The sequence below is a fragment of the Xenopus laevis genome, chromosome 9_10L (genome assembly GCF_017654675.1).
Source record: "Xenopus laevis strain J_2021 chromosome 9_10L, Xenopus_laevis_v10.1, whole genome shotgun sequence".
Lineage (NCBI taxonomy): Eukaryota > Metazoa > Chordata > Amphibia > Anura > Pipidae > Xenopus > Xenopus laevis.
The window spans coordinates 96,623,477-96,637,490 of NC_054387.1; the positions used below are offsets into that span (position 1 = coordinate 96,623,477).

Sequence of the window (14,014 nt, forward strand, 5' to 3'; positions counted from 1 at the left end):
CGATCGAACGATCAAAGGAATAATCGTTCGGTCGAACGATTAAATCCTTCGAATCGAACAATTCGAAGGATTTTAATCCATTAATCGAAGGATTATCCTTCGATCAAAATATTGTTAGCAAGCCTATGGGGACCTTCCCCATAGGCTAACATTGGCCTCGGTAGGTTTTAGGTGGCGAACTAGGGGGTCGAAGAAATTTTTAAAGAGACAGTACTTCAATTATCGAATAGTCGAATAGTCGAACGATTTTTAGTTCGAATCGTTCGATTCGAAGTCGAAGGTCGTAGTCGAAGTAGCCAATTCGATGGTCGAAGTAGCCAAAAAAAACATTCGAAATTCAAACTATTTTTCCTCTATTCCTTCACTCGAACTTAGTGAATGGGCCCCGTATTGTATGAGTTTGGGTTCCTTATTTATAGCAGTGCCTTATAACCCTAACCTTTAATGCTGGCCCTATGCATTTATATGCATAATTCAGACAATTAATTAATGCACTGCAGTTCTATTTAAATTTACACAAAGTATACAGCCAGTGGTGTAACTAGATATTAATGGGCCCCACAGCACATTATTTTTCAGGACCCCAGGTTGCCCAGTTATACCAATATTTATTTAAATTGTATATGAATTAGGACCTCATGGGGCCCCTATACCTCCTGGCCCCCCTGCAGCCTATACTTACTCCACTGCATACAGCACAAAATGTAATGACACTTCTGAGCGCAAGTCAAAACACATTTAATATTACAATATTTTAACTCCACTCCAGTCTTTTTCAAAATATAAACAGAAAAGTCAAAGAATAATACTGGGGACAAACTCATCCATCTAAATTACCTACATCTCCATACCCCCATCAGCTGTTTACTCTTTCTATGGGGTGTGAAGCTGTTATGAAGGCAAAGGGTGATCCTAATTCTTGTAAAGTATTCTTATAAGCATATTCTGTTATTTTGTGCTGCACGTGTGTGTGTGTGTTCGGCTCACAAAAATGCATTTTACCTGTCTTCAATAATAAAGCATAACTAGTAAAAATTGCATGTTCAGGGTCTCCATGCTGACAACAGCTTCCACATGGAACTGCTAATTAATCAACTGACATAGCATCACCCTTTAGATTGTTATAAATGACATCCTTCATCTCGGCGAGACAGAACCACAAAAAACAGTTTGCCAATATAAATGAGAAAAGGTCTGCATTTTTACAACAGGGAAACATCAATTCTAATCTTTGATATGAGCTCTGCTTGGTTTTGCACATAAATTAGTCCTATAAGAGTCTCGCCTTTCTATACCTGAAAAAAATACTTTTAAAGGGATTTAAAAATTCAGATTTCAGAATAAAACTGTATTCTAAATGTTCAAGAGTGTATGTAAGATGTGCCTGAAACTGTTTATTGTGGGAAAATTGCAAAGTAAATTGCATCTGGCTGCACGTATGCATACCTCCTAACTGTCCCGTTTTCAGCGATTGACAGCTCAACCTGCAGTCCCGCATTTATACTGAAAAGTCCTGACTTTCTCTGCACTGAACAGCCAGAAAAAGATACAAAGCTTCTAACTTAATTGGCTTTTGGCAGAGAGCACAGAACAGCTACCAGGAGCAACTAAGATACATTTGTAACAATTTTGAGATAAGCAGATAAGTATTTGTAACAATTTAGATAAACAGGTCTCTTGGGAGAAGTTAGACTCACTGCTTAAAGGGCAAGTCACCTTTATTAGCAAAACTGTAATAACTGGAAAAAAAAAACACAGAAATATGTTCAAACTTTCACAACCTGCCAAATTTTGTGAAATGAACATGGTAATTAGGGGGTGTGACCACAAAAATGGCTGTGGTCAAAAATGTTGCTGTGATACGCGCGGCAATTTTTTTTGTCCCTCTTTCTATTTCCAAAATGTTGGGAGGTATGCATATGGTGTTAATAAAATAATAGTTTTTATATATGTATATAAATAATGCCATTTGGCTGTTACAACTCATAACTCCATTATTTAGACTAACCAGTCAACATGTGCAAAAAAGAAAATGTATCCATAAATCCATTTTGCAGTTTGAAATTGAGACTTTAGCAACTTCATCTTTAATTCTGTTGTCATCTGGGTGCTATACAATAGCAATATCCTGTTAAAGGCATGCATTATTAATTTAGAGATTCATTTATCTGTTAAGTCTACTGTCATTCTCATATAATCCCCAAAGAAAATTAAAAAAAAAAAAACAGAAAAAATTCAAACTTCTCCTTGAAAATATATTTTTTTAGCTGTAAAATCTAGCGTGTATAAAATACTTTTGGGGAAATCTGTGGCATATGGACACATCCCACTGTGCAATAAATTTAAGTGAAATCTTTATACTGTTTAAGCTGACAGCAATGAACCAACATAGTACAAATTGTAAATCCCTTCAAGCTTGCATTGAACTTCTTCCTGCGGTGGGTTAATTAACTGAATTTATATGATAGCCATATTCATATCTCATGGGTCCAGCTGCTGCCCCGGTGCCTAATATTTCCTGCTTCTCGTAATAAAACTATTTACTCATGCAGTCAGTGTGGGGCCATTACCAATTATAGTGAACTTTTCTGTTGTTACATTTTATTTTAGAATTTATCTATTGCTAACTGGGGGGAAATAAAAAGGGAAAGGCAGTTCATTGTTCTCATACAGGATAAGTAGGTTTAGGTATAATTAATAGGCTAGCACCAGACAGCATGTCAGAATGGTGGCTAAAAGGCTTTGAGTTTTCTAAATGTTTATAGTAAGAATTCGTTCATATTTAGGTGCATCTGTAAGAACAAAGGGCAATACCATCCCTACAAATGTTTTTTTCTAATGAGAACAGATGAAATGTTTCTCTATAAGTATGTAATTTTTTTTTTACATAATATACATGTTCATAAATTGATGCCTAGGGAATTCATACATCATGATTTATGGATGTCCCTTTGCAGCTTAAACGAAATAACGATTGCCTGGTGATATCAAATGCTATCGATGCCAAGACATCCTGCGACCATAGCAACCAGTTGCTAAGGACACGGTTTTCAAACCATAATACAAGCAGGTTATTGAAAATAAAAACAGGAAACAGAAATATTGCAATATATTTAGTCTGGACAACCACGCAGATCAGTTACTAGAAGACTATGTTTGTTTGTGGGCAAAAACAGATCCTGTTTATATACAAGAGAATGTTATTATTATTTTCACAATACATTAAAGAGAAAGAAAATGACATACTATACCTTTTTCAGATGCAGGTGCAAGTTCAATAAAACTTCTGCATTTTTCACCTTGAAGAGCAAAAAAAAAAAGGTAATCAATGGGACCATTTTATAGCCAAAATTTCAATATATCAATTTTACTACTCTTATTAAATACAGTTAAATCCACATAGCAGCAGTGTGTTCACCAAATTCACAAACACCCACCTGTGCTACTGGTTGATCCATCATCATTGGTTTTAGGATAGTCACAAGACACGCTGTTTGGGAGGGCAAAATAACAGGTTTGGGAGACACTGCACTATAGCATCTGATTCTGTGTAAGGGATTACATCTATTATTATTACATAGAGCTACAAATTCACTTGTCTGAAATTTATCCTGACCCTTGACAGTGGCATTGTCAATCTGACAGGCCCCTCCCAACAACACCAAGCTCCTCCCCCTTCCTTAAGATAACATAACAGACCACATGAGATATTTTAGGTGAAAAGGCTGCAGCTTTTTTATTAACAAATATACATAGACAAAGGCCAACATATATCAATATCAAGTAAGTGTAGGGGTAACAACCTGCCTAGAATTGAACTGGGGACCTGATGTTCCTGTGCTGTCTGCATTATCCCTGCTCTATGTGAGCAGAAAGCAAAGGCCCTATTGCATTCCTATGGCTATGCTTTATAACTGCAAGTAGGCATGGCTTGTTTCACCTGTTGCCAATCTGGCCACAGGTGATCTGTGTGGCTATAAAACCCCTACACTGTACTGACTCACTGCCCAACATAGGTCTATTTCCTGATAGTTCCTTGGTGTGATTCTAGTCCGATTTTCTGTTCCTGACCATTGCCTGTTTTTGACCTTGCAGTATCACTGCCTGAACAGACCCTTGCCTGTTTGACCACTCTTCAAGATCCTGACTTTGTACTGTCTTAATGATTGTTTTTGACCCCAGCCTGTTATCCTGATTACGTGCCTGGCTCCTGATTCTGTACTGCACTGTCTGGTTGGTACTGTCCCACCCTGCTCCACAACTTCACTCACGGTTCCACATTCCTCCTGTATACTTTACGATTCCCTTGCCTGCCCAGAATGTTCTCCCTGGTCCTCTCACTTTAAGACCTGGCGGCATCTGCCAAAGGCATCTGCTATAGGTGGAAGTGTGAGCAGAGGCTGGGACCTTGGGGTTTGTTCTGGGTTTGGAATACCATATGTGACAATAGGGCAATGTAAACATGTCTATGAAGGTTTTTATTCATCCATTGTATATCTATTAGAAGTAAATCTAGAGCAAATGGACTTGCTGATAAATCACTGAATGTGTAAAAGAAACGGATCCGCCCACACACCGATTAGTGCAGTCGGGGATTATCCCCTTTTATTCAGCCACCAAACATCAACGTTTCGGGGGGGAACACCCACCCTTCATCAGGGTCAACGGAAGGAACGCACCACCAGCTTGCAGGATTGGTGAACTACAGGTGTGCGGTAGGAGAATTACATGATAAATCACTGAAGACATTTCACTACTCATCCATGCAGCTTCTTCAGTTCAATTGAATGGTACAGGAAATCCTCAGCATATAAACTGTTCCAATAATCCAATCACAAAGGTGCAGTATAACTATTCAAAGAGATGACAAGTGAAACTCTCGGCGGTTGTGAATGCTGTGTAGTTACTGTGATAGAATTACCATTGTATCATGTAACTCAAAAAGGCAGGTTTTACTTGTGAGAGTTGCATGAATGGAGGCATAAAGTTTAGTGAAACCGCCATGGTGAAGATGTTAGAACAGCATTGTATGTAGTAGACAGGTGTCAAAGGCCCCTCCTCTGTTTAGGGATCGTTCCTCTACCTTAACATGAATAGCCTCTTTTATGCCTCGTTCCAACCAGGTGTAAAAAGTCAGCTGAGTCTTGGACTGTAGAGTTCCCCTCTTATGCTGGGCCATCAACTTGGGGAGCAGTTGTTTCATCTCCCAATGTATAGATCTGTGCACTCCTAGCTACACTGGACTGTGTGTACCACATTGCTTTGTTTTTCTTTTGGTGTTGGATCCTTCAGGTGTACCAGTTTTTTGTCTCAGTGTGTTGCTAGCTTTGAACACACGGATGTGACCAGGTCCAGACTGAGAATTAAAATAGGCCCTGGCGTTTCAGCTACACAGAGGCCCAATCAGCCCACACAGACTTTCTATGGCATCTTATAGAAGCCCCTCTGGCATTTGCCAGAATCTACACTAAGTGTTCTGTAAAGTCTATAACTTCCTGAGTTTGACCCAAGTGTCATCTACATACCTAAACCAGTTACTTCCTGTGAATGTATGCAAGGCCCTCCTTTGCGTTTGTCTCTCCACAAGATAAGGCAGAGTAACGAAGAGGAAGGGCATGGGAGGGTGTGACGGAGGGAGGGGGAAGTGCTAGAGGAGAGGGGAGGAGAGAGGAGGGGGACAAGAGCTGCAGGGGAGCTAGCTGCCTGGTAGGCAGAAAATATTTGAGTAGGTACCTGCCCAGCACCCCCACATCTTTGCGCCCTAGGCAAGTGCCTCTTCTGCCTATCCCTAGTTCTGGCCCTGATGAAGTGACATCATTTGACACTAGCAAAGCAATTGGGACTGGAGTAGAAATAGTCACAAAAGTGCAAGAACATCCAAAGCAAGAACACAAGTGGCGATTGCTGTATTGACAAAGGCCTAGTCTGGGTAGCCACAAGCTGTCAGTGCTCATTGGAGATGTTTGTGCTCCTTCTCTTTGGACTCTGTATCAGTTGTCACACTCAGCCCTGTGGTGCAGAGTTCTAATGTTCCAGTGGATGGTGGGAATCAAACAACATATATTGATCCATATGAGTGGGTTTTCCCGCATACTTCTGTTTTCGAGTTACACCCCTCTTGGATGCATATCAAATAGTCCAAAAAGGAAAATTCTCATGGACATCCTCCCTTGTGAACTTGATGTGGTTGTCCACTGAGTTAATGTGTTCTGTAAAGTCTGCCACTTCATGAGCTCTGATTTTGACCCAAGTGTCATCTACATACCTGAACCAGTGACTTCCTGTGAATGTATGCAAGGCCCTCCTTTCCACTACCTCCATGTACAGTATACACAAAGGGAGATATTGGAGAACCCATTGCACACCCATGTGTCTGTCTGTAGAAGTCGTCCTTGTATTTGAAGGATGTGGTGTTTAGGCTCAAGTCCAGCAACAAGCATTCTTGGTTAGGACTGAGCTCCGTTCTGCTGCTGAGGGTGTTATCTTGCTGCAGCTGACTTCTTACAGTATTGATAGCCTCTGTAGTAGGTGTACATGCGAACAATGAAGTGACATACCAGCAAAGCAATCAGGACTGCAATAGGAATAGTCACAAAAGTGCCAGAACATCCAATGCAAGAACAAAAGTGACAATTACTTTTAGAAACTTTTACAAAGTGAATTCAGAGACCCCACACTCAAAATACCTCCCAATTTTACTCTCAGAAAACATAAATTACTTAGGGGAAAGTACTATATTGGATTTTGTTATTGGGCATGAGGCTCACAGCACAAGCATTCCCCCAGACAGAAGTGCCTGAGCACTAAGTGGTGTTCTCTTGCCCTCTTGCCCCGGGCACTGTATATGCCCTGCCCTTGAATCTGAGTTACTCTTTATTTATATTATTTAAATAATATCATTTAGCATCAGCCTCTATTTACACGACCCTCATTTGTTTGCTTGTTTAGCTGCTGTTTGATATTACGGGCCTTTGATCACAATAACAAGGGCTCTCGAATTCTGAGACGATCCAATTATGTTTATGATAGCTTATTTATATTCACAGTCCAATGCTTATTTTTACTTTCCTTGTAATTAATGTAATGAGCCATTCTTCTTTTTCTACCATTGTTTTTCTTTATTGGAGATAAAAAGTTTTATTTTTAGACACAGAATGTTTCATGTGAGCTCAGTTTCTATATAAAATCTTGTTGTCAGTCGCAATCACATTTAATTATCAGTTATTTTTCTTTATAAAAGATCCAAAATTGTAAGTAAACCAGTTGTACTTCTCTGCAGACATTCCATTTACATAAGCAGAGCTTTTCCAAGTTAACAGCTAGCTTCTTAGCTAGTGCTAATTTTTCCCAGTTTTATTTTCACTTTTTGGCAAACAGCAGCCTATTGTGTTTATGGTAGATAATAAGGAACAAAGATGGGAAAGCAGCTTGAGGCTCAGAGCTCCAGGGAACCCCAGTTTCCAGCAGTATACAGTTACCAGTTCAGATGCCTATAACTGCCTCAAGGGGAAGGAAACTTTTCAGAGTTGATGCAGAGTCCTGTAGCCATCATGATGCTTCCACGCTACCTCTTTCTTTTTAATATAATTCTGTCACCAAATAAATATTTTGCACACATGTGCATCCACTGCCTAGTGGATATTCTGGGGTGAGATAGGGTTGGAACAGCAAGAATTACATATGTGAACCACCTGCTCCACTCAACTCCATTATGTAACCTACTGAAAATAAAATGGTGGCATTGTAACAAAGCTGGTCTGGCCAGGAGGTGGTTGGGAAAACTAGTGTGCCACCTAGGGCTCAAATTATTCTAGCTTTTTGCATTTAGCATTTTCTAGCATTAGCATTGGTTTTGGAATCCGCTGATAGAAATACACTAGCAGAGACTTCCCTGCCGACACTGGGGATGGAACCCCTCACAGACCTATCCTAATTAGCTTGGGCTTAAACACTTTTCTGCCTTACTCACTAGTGAGTCTGAGTAAAAGGTAAATGCAACAGGGTCCTACTCTACTCAATCCCATCTGTTGTTAAATTGCAGCTTCACTTATCATCTGAATATTTGGGGCTCTGTACAAGTTATTTATATTGGACCCCCATTAACGCAAACGTGCATTTTTGGTAACGTCCCTTGTGTGAACTACACGAATGTTAGCAGGTAGATAGGTTCGGAACTTGTTGGATTCACAGCTCACCAGTCATTTTACTGAAAAGCAGAGGGGCAGCTATAGAGGAAACAGACAAAGCAACTGCTGGGGGGCCCTAGGAACTATAAGGGGTCCAGTGGAACTGATATCCTAACTGCAATATATGTTTATGGAAAATGTTTTCTTACCAAAGTTTAGGGGCCTAATGATCTTACTGTGGCGACAAATAACTATTTTCTAGTCAGTAATATTTCATATAAAAAGTACAAATAATTATTGTGCAAATAAAGTCAGTCAGTCAGTTAATTGGGGGACAGTGGAGTTTACCGTAAGTTTTTATTCATTGGGGGTCAGAGGAGTTTGCTCTACGTTTACACCTACCCATCTACCAGCCCCTGTCACTCTGCGTTGTCACTGCACGATATGTAAGTTGCCCTGAAAGTAACCTAAGTTTTAAGTGTAAGTGTAACAGCCCAATGACGTTGCTGTGGAGCTAGATAACTAGTCGTTCCACTGCTGAAAAGTTAATGTAGGAGATACTCATATAATTCAGCAAACAGATCCCAATATAAACAGATGTTACTCTATAATTTATATAAGCAGAGTACAGAAAATAGTTAAAATGCTTAATAAATCTTACCTTTAGATGTTGCCCCTGCCTGCCCCTATTTCTGCCTGCACCTAGCTTCTTTGCTTGATACGTAAGTTACATAAGCGTCTAGGCAAGTCATGTCGGTTTTTGCAGAAGTTACGTAAATTGTGTAAATCGCGTCACTTTGCACGTAACTTTATGCAATTTAATGCTTTTGCACACATCCGGGGCCCCTCTTCAGAAGCTGATTTCTCCAGGCCCGTCACAGCAGTGCCTCCTTTCCCCTGATGGTTGCACTGTGCACAGTGGACATCTCTTTACATAGTAACATAGTAAGTTAGGTTGAAAAAAGACACATGTCCATCAAGTTCAACCATACACTATGTGCATGTTTGTGTTATGTATAGTATGTAGAAGTATTACATCACATTTCCTTTAGTTAGTAAGATCAGGCACATTCATTTAGTATTCAGATATACAGTATACATCCTAAATTAATCCAATGATACAACTCCCTAACCACAGGTAGGGGCACATTTACCTAGGGTCGAATATCAAGGGTTAATTAACCCTCGATATTCAACCATCGAAGTAAAATCCTTTGACTTCGAATATCGAAGTCAAAGGATTTTGCGATATTCCTACAATCGAACGATCGAAGGAATAATTGAACTTTTTAATTCATCGATCGAAGGATATTTCTTCGATCAGGAAATTGTTAGGAAGCCTATGGGGACGTTGGCCTCGGTAGGTTTTAGGTGGCGAACTAGGGGTTCGAAGGAATTTTTAAAGAGACAGTACTTCGACTACCGAATGGTCGAATAGTCGAACGATTTTTAGTTTGGATCATTCGATTTAAAGTCGAAGGTCGAAGTAGCCATATTCAACCATTCGAAATTCAAACTTTTTTTCCTCTATTCCTTCACTCGAACTAAGTAAATGAGCCCCTTTGTGTCAGTTTAAGATGTTATATTTCTAGGTCTGTCTCCCAGTCAGGGCACTAGCACACATGGTTATCTTTAAATTATAATGAAGAAAAGATTTATTTAACTATATAATGGCATTCTATGGTACCACTTGATAAGTGCAGGATGTCTGCATTAGTGAAATAGTTTGCTGGCATGATAGTTTGACACAACAAGCAGACAGTCCAACCAAAGGTGTTATACAATATCACAACACATATACATAATTGCAATTTAGTTGGTGTTTTTCCCTTTTGCATTTAAACATAAATGCATTTTTTTTAAAAAGCTAATCAACATAAATATTCATAAATTCATCTCAGGTGGTCAAGAAATTAACAAGAAATGCATGGAATCGTATTGTTCATTTTTAAAGGAAAACCGTAGTTGGTGCCATTTATTGAAGGTGTTTGTATCTTAAGCCTGTCCTTGCAATAGCTTCAGGGTTCCCACGGTGGCCTGCATTAATAGGCACAGAGCACTAGCATCTAAAGAATCTCATGGCAAATGTCTTTGTCACCGAGCATTAAAAATGACAACACCTTAACACTGAAGATGGTCAGCACCACTGCATCTGATTTAAAGAGAAACTCCCGCACAATTGAACGTGGTGGCCTGGGTCTGCAAAAATTTTTGCAGGGGGGCCCCATTAGTTACGCTACTGCTTCAGACACACTTATGCCAAACAAATTTCCCCCTTTTGCCTATTACCATACATCCCTTGCTTTTTCAGCCTACACTGGGTCCCTGATCAGAACATGCCATAAAAATACATCACTTCTTCTGTCCATCTACTGCTAATGCATTGATCCAAGCCCTCATAATCTCCATGATTGACTACTGCAACATATCACTAGCTGGTCTCCTAGAATCTCAACTCATTGCAATCCATACTTTCCATCCTTACTTCTACATCATCTCATCTGAGTCCAAAGCTCTTTCTACCATCTCACTACTTAAGCTTTTCTCCTGGCTCCTGGTCAAGTGGCGCATTGAGTATAAATTCTTATCCTGTCCTTCAGAGCCCTGCATCTTTCTGCCCTCCATATTCTCTCCCTTCAGGGTCCTGAGCATAGCTTGGGGCAATCTATTGATTCACCTCAAGAGCTGATCCATGTATTATAACTTGCATAACATTTCTGGAACAACCTTGCATCAGACAAGCTACCATACTGTGACCATTGGTCGCAGGAAAGATAATTAATTTTCATTACTAACATTAAGAGCTGAATCATCAAATAAACAGGTATAAACAATAGAATTCTCCCTCTATCTGACGATTCAGCAGTATCCCCTGGCAGACTGACAAGCCGACTGATATTCAAGTCTTTTGCCGATATTGGTTGGCTTGTCTCCCACCATACACGCACCAAATATCGCAGGATAATATCAATGCATGCATGACCACCTTAACACTTTTTCAGAGCTCCTTAAAATTAACTTTTTTCAGAGAAGACACTTTGCTCATCTTCCTCTGCACCTCTACACCCATAAACAATGTACTTGTTACATCCCCATTTTGTTTATGTCTGCCTCCTCTTCCTAATAGGTTGCAAGCTCTTTGGAGCAGGGAACTTATTCCAACTTTGAAATTCCAACTTTGAAATTCCAACTTTGAATATTCGCTGTCTAATTTATAATAACTGTACCCCTGTTTGTGTTTCCACTATATAAAGCACTGTGTACATCTGTGGTTCTATATAAATAAATACAATGTAATGCAATTACACTGGAAATATGAAAAAACCATTTCATTGTGGGTAAAAAAATACGGTGACTTTTGCCTTTGCACAATGCACATGTGACTGTTAATGAACCCTCATGTGTGCCATTCATACATTGAGTATGCACAGACAAAACTAAGATCTAGTAAGACAAAATTCCTGTGCATTTGCTTTTTGTTTATGAATATAGCAACATACTTATGTATAATACTTTTTTTTCATGTTTCTGACTAGGAATTAGGATTTAGAAAAATAACTTTCCCCCCAAAAACTGTTTCAAAAGCTGTAATTAAGAGATAAAAGATTTAAGGAGCAATCTCGATATAGTCCTGTGTAAAATGTGTTTGCACTATATAAATTAAGGATAAAAAAAGAAATCATATATTTGCTGTTAAAATAAACCACTGACTGTACTAAAAATATGTACAATTCCATCACATTAATTTCGGTTTATGCTTTTTTTTAACTCAAATGAGTTTGGTTGGGTGAATAATTAAACACACACACACAGACCATAATTATGTAATTATGCAGAGCTTGTTCATAGAAGAATAGATAACAGGAACATTCATTTACAGTTATAGACAAGTTTCTATAACGCTGCAGTGCAGAACAGTCTATCAATTGTGTTCTGTAGAATGAATATACTTCTAAAACATTAAAGCATTACACAATTTGATTTTTACAGTGTTAGCATCAGAAGGAGAACTTTTGAGCTGAAATGCATTTAAATATCAGATTCAACTCACCTTCTCCATTGATATTTTCTTCACAGGAATACCATATACCTGTGTGAAAGTATCTGAAAAGAAACCTGTCGTCTCCTGTCTCCCAGCTGTAATGAATGACATTAGGATTTGTTCCATTGGATGTCTCGTTTCCAGTGTAATTGATACAGTTTGTCTTTTTCCCTTTGCCACAGTTCGGCTTGGGCACCCTCTGCGTTCCCTCACACCAGTAGGTTGTAATGAATGCTGTGGTGGAAAACAACAGGGCTACTAAGTTCAGGCACACAGCAAGCAGGGCTCTGTGTCTTCGGCTTGCCTTCCTCATAATTTACCCATGCCAAAAAGGCATGAACATTGAGTCTTGATTGCAAAAAAACCATGCAGTTCTGTCGTCCAAACATATATGCACAGAAATGCAATCCACCTCCCAACTAGCTTGCTTGGAGTAGTGAATGCTCGTTTGTTTTGCAGGGGATTGAGCTACAGTACTGTAATTCAGTTACCTAGAGATGCCACAGTGTACGGATAAGATCATGTGTGGTCTGCCTCTTAGGAAGCAGGGATGCTGAGTTAGAATCTGTTAACATGAGCACATGATATTGAGGGGATTGGAGGGAATCCAGCAAGAGACACCTGCAGGCTGCTGGGCTACATTGTCGTCTATTTTGAATATAAATAAGGACAACATACAGTACAGACATTTCTACCCGAAACCAGGCACAGCCTTCAGTTTCTAAAAATGGATAGCAGTGACCAAAAACTACTACTACAAAATCTGAATGACTTCTTAGCAGACTTAGAGACTTCCAAATCATCTGTGCATAAATCACAAAAGCAAATAGACTAATAATAGCAGATAGAAATATAGTTTGTATAAGGACCTGTTTGAAAAAGGTGATTTTCTTTTTACATTTTTTCTACATTTTAAATGTAAATATCCCTTTTTTTCTTCCCCACTGGCTAACATATATTTAATCCAATACAGGTATAAATCCTATTATCCAGAATGCTCAGAACCTGGTATTTTCCAGATAAGGGGTCCGTAATTTGGATTCCTATAACCAAGTCTACTAGAGTCTATTAAAAAATAATTTAAAAATTAATTAAACCCAACAGAATTGTTTTGCCTCCAATAAGGATTAATTCAATCTTAGTTGGGATCAAGTACAAGGTACAGGTACAGAACCTGTTAACCAGAATACTCAGAATTAGCGGTTTTCTGGATAACGGATCTTTTCATAATTTGGATCTTCATACCTTAAGTCTGCTAGAAAATCATGTAAACATTAAATAAATCCAGTAGGATGGTTTTGCTTCCAATAAGAATTAATTATATCTTAGTTGGGACCAAGTACAAGGTACAAGTACAGAACCTGTTATCCAGATTGCTCGGGATTAGTGGTTTTCTGGATAACGGATCTTTTCATAATTTGGATCTTCATACCTTAAATCTGCTAGAAAATCATTTAAAACATTAAATAAACCCAATAGGCTGGTTTTGCTTCCAATAAGAATTAATTATATCTTAGTTTGGATCAAGTATAAAGTACTGTTTTATTATTACAGAGAAAAAGGAAATTACCTTAAAATTTTTGGCGTCTATGGGAGACAGCCTTTCTATAACTTTAACATTTCTGCACAATGAGTTTACGGATAAAGGATAGCATACCTCTACTTCTTATTACAGTGAAAAAGAAAATCATTTAAAAATGTTTTAACTATTTGATCAAAATGGAGGCTATAGGAGATGGCCTTGCTGTAAATCAGAGCTTTCTGAATAACAGATCCAATACCTGTATGCTTTTCTGCTTTCTCTGCTCTCTAGTTTTCCCTCTATGGTGCTCCTTTTATCCAGTTT

At 38.8% G+C, this 14,014-nt stretch overlaps 1 protein-coding gene across 1 annotated transcript in view; it reads right to left on the minus strand.

The window, feature by feature from the left end:
* Positions 1-12,730, minus strand: part of LOC108701879 (germ cell-specific gene 1-like protein) — a 41,826-nt gene extending 29,096 nt beyond the window's left edge. The window contains exons 1-2 of the mRNA XM_018236892.2: positions 12,178-12,730; positions 3,252-3,299 (exon numbers count right to left, since the gene is read on the minus strand). Coding sequence (XP_018092381.1) covers positions 3,252-3,299; positions 12,178-12,481 — 352 coding nt within the window. The 5' untranslated portion in view covers positions 12,482-12,730. The remainder of the gene's footprint in view (positions 1-3,251; positions 3,300-12,177) is intronic.
* Between the last annotated feature and the right edge of the window lie 1,284 nt (positions 12,731-14,014).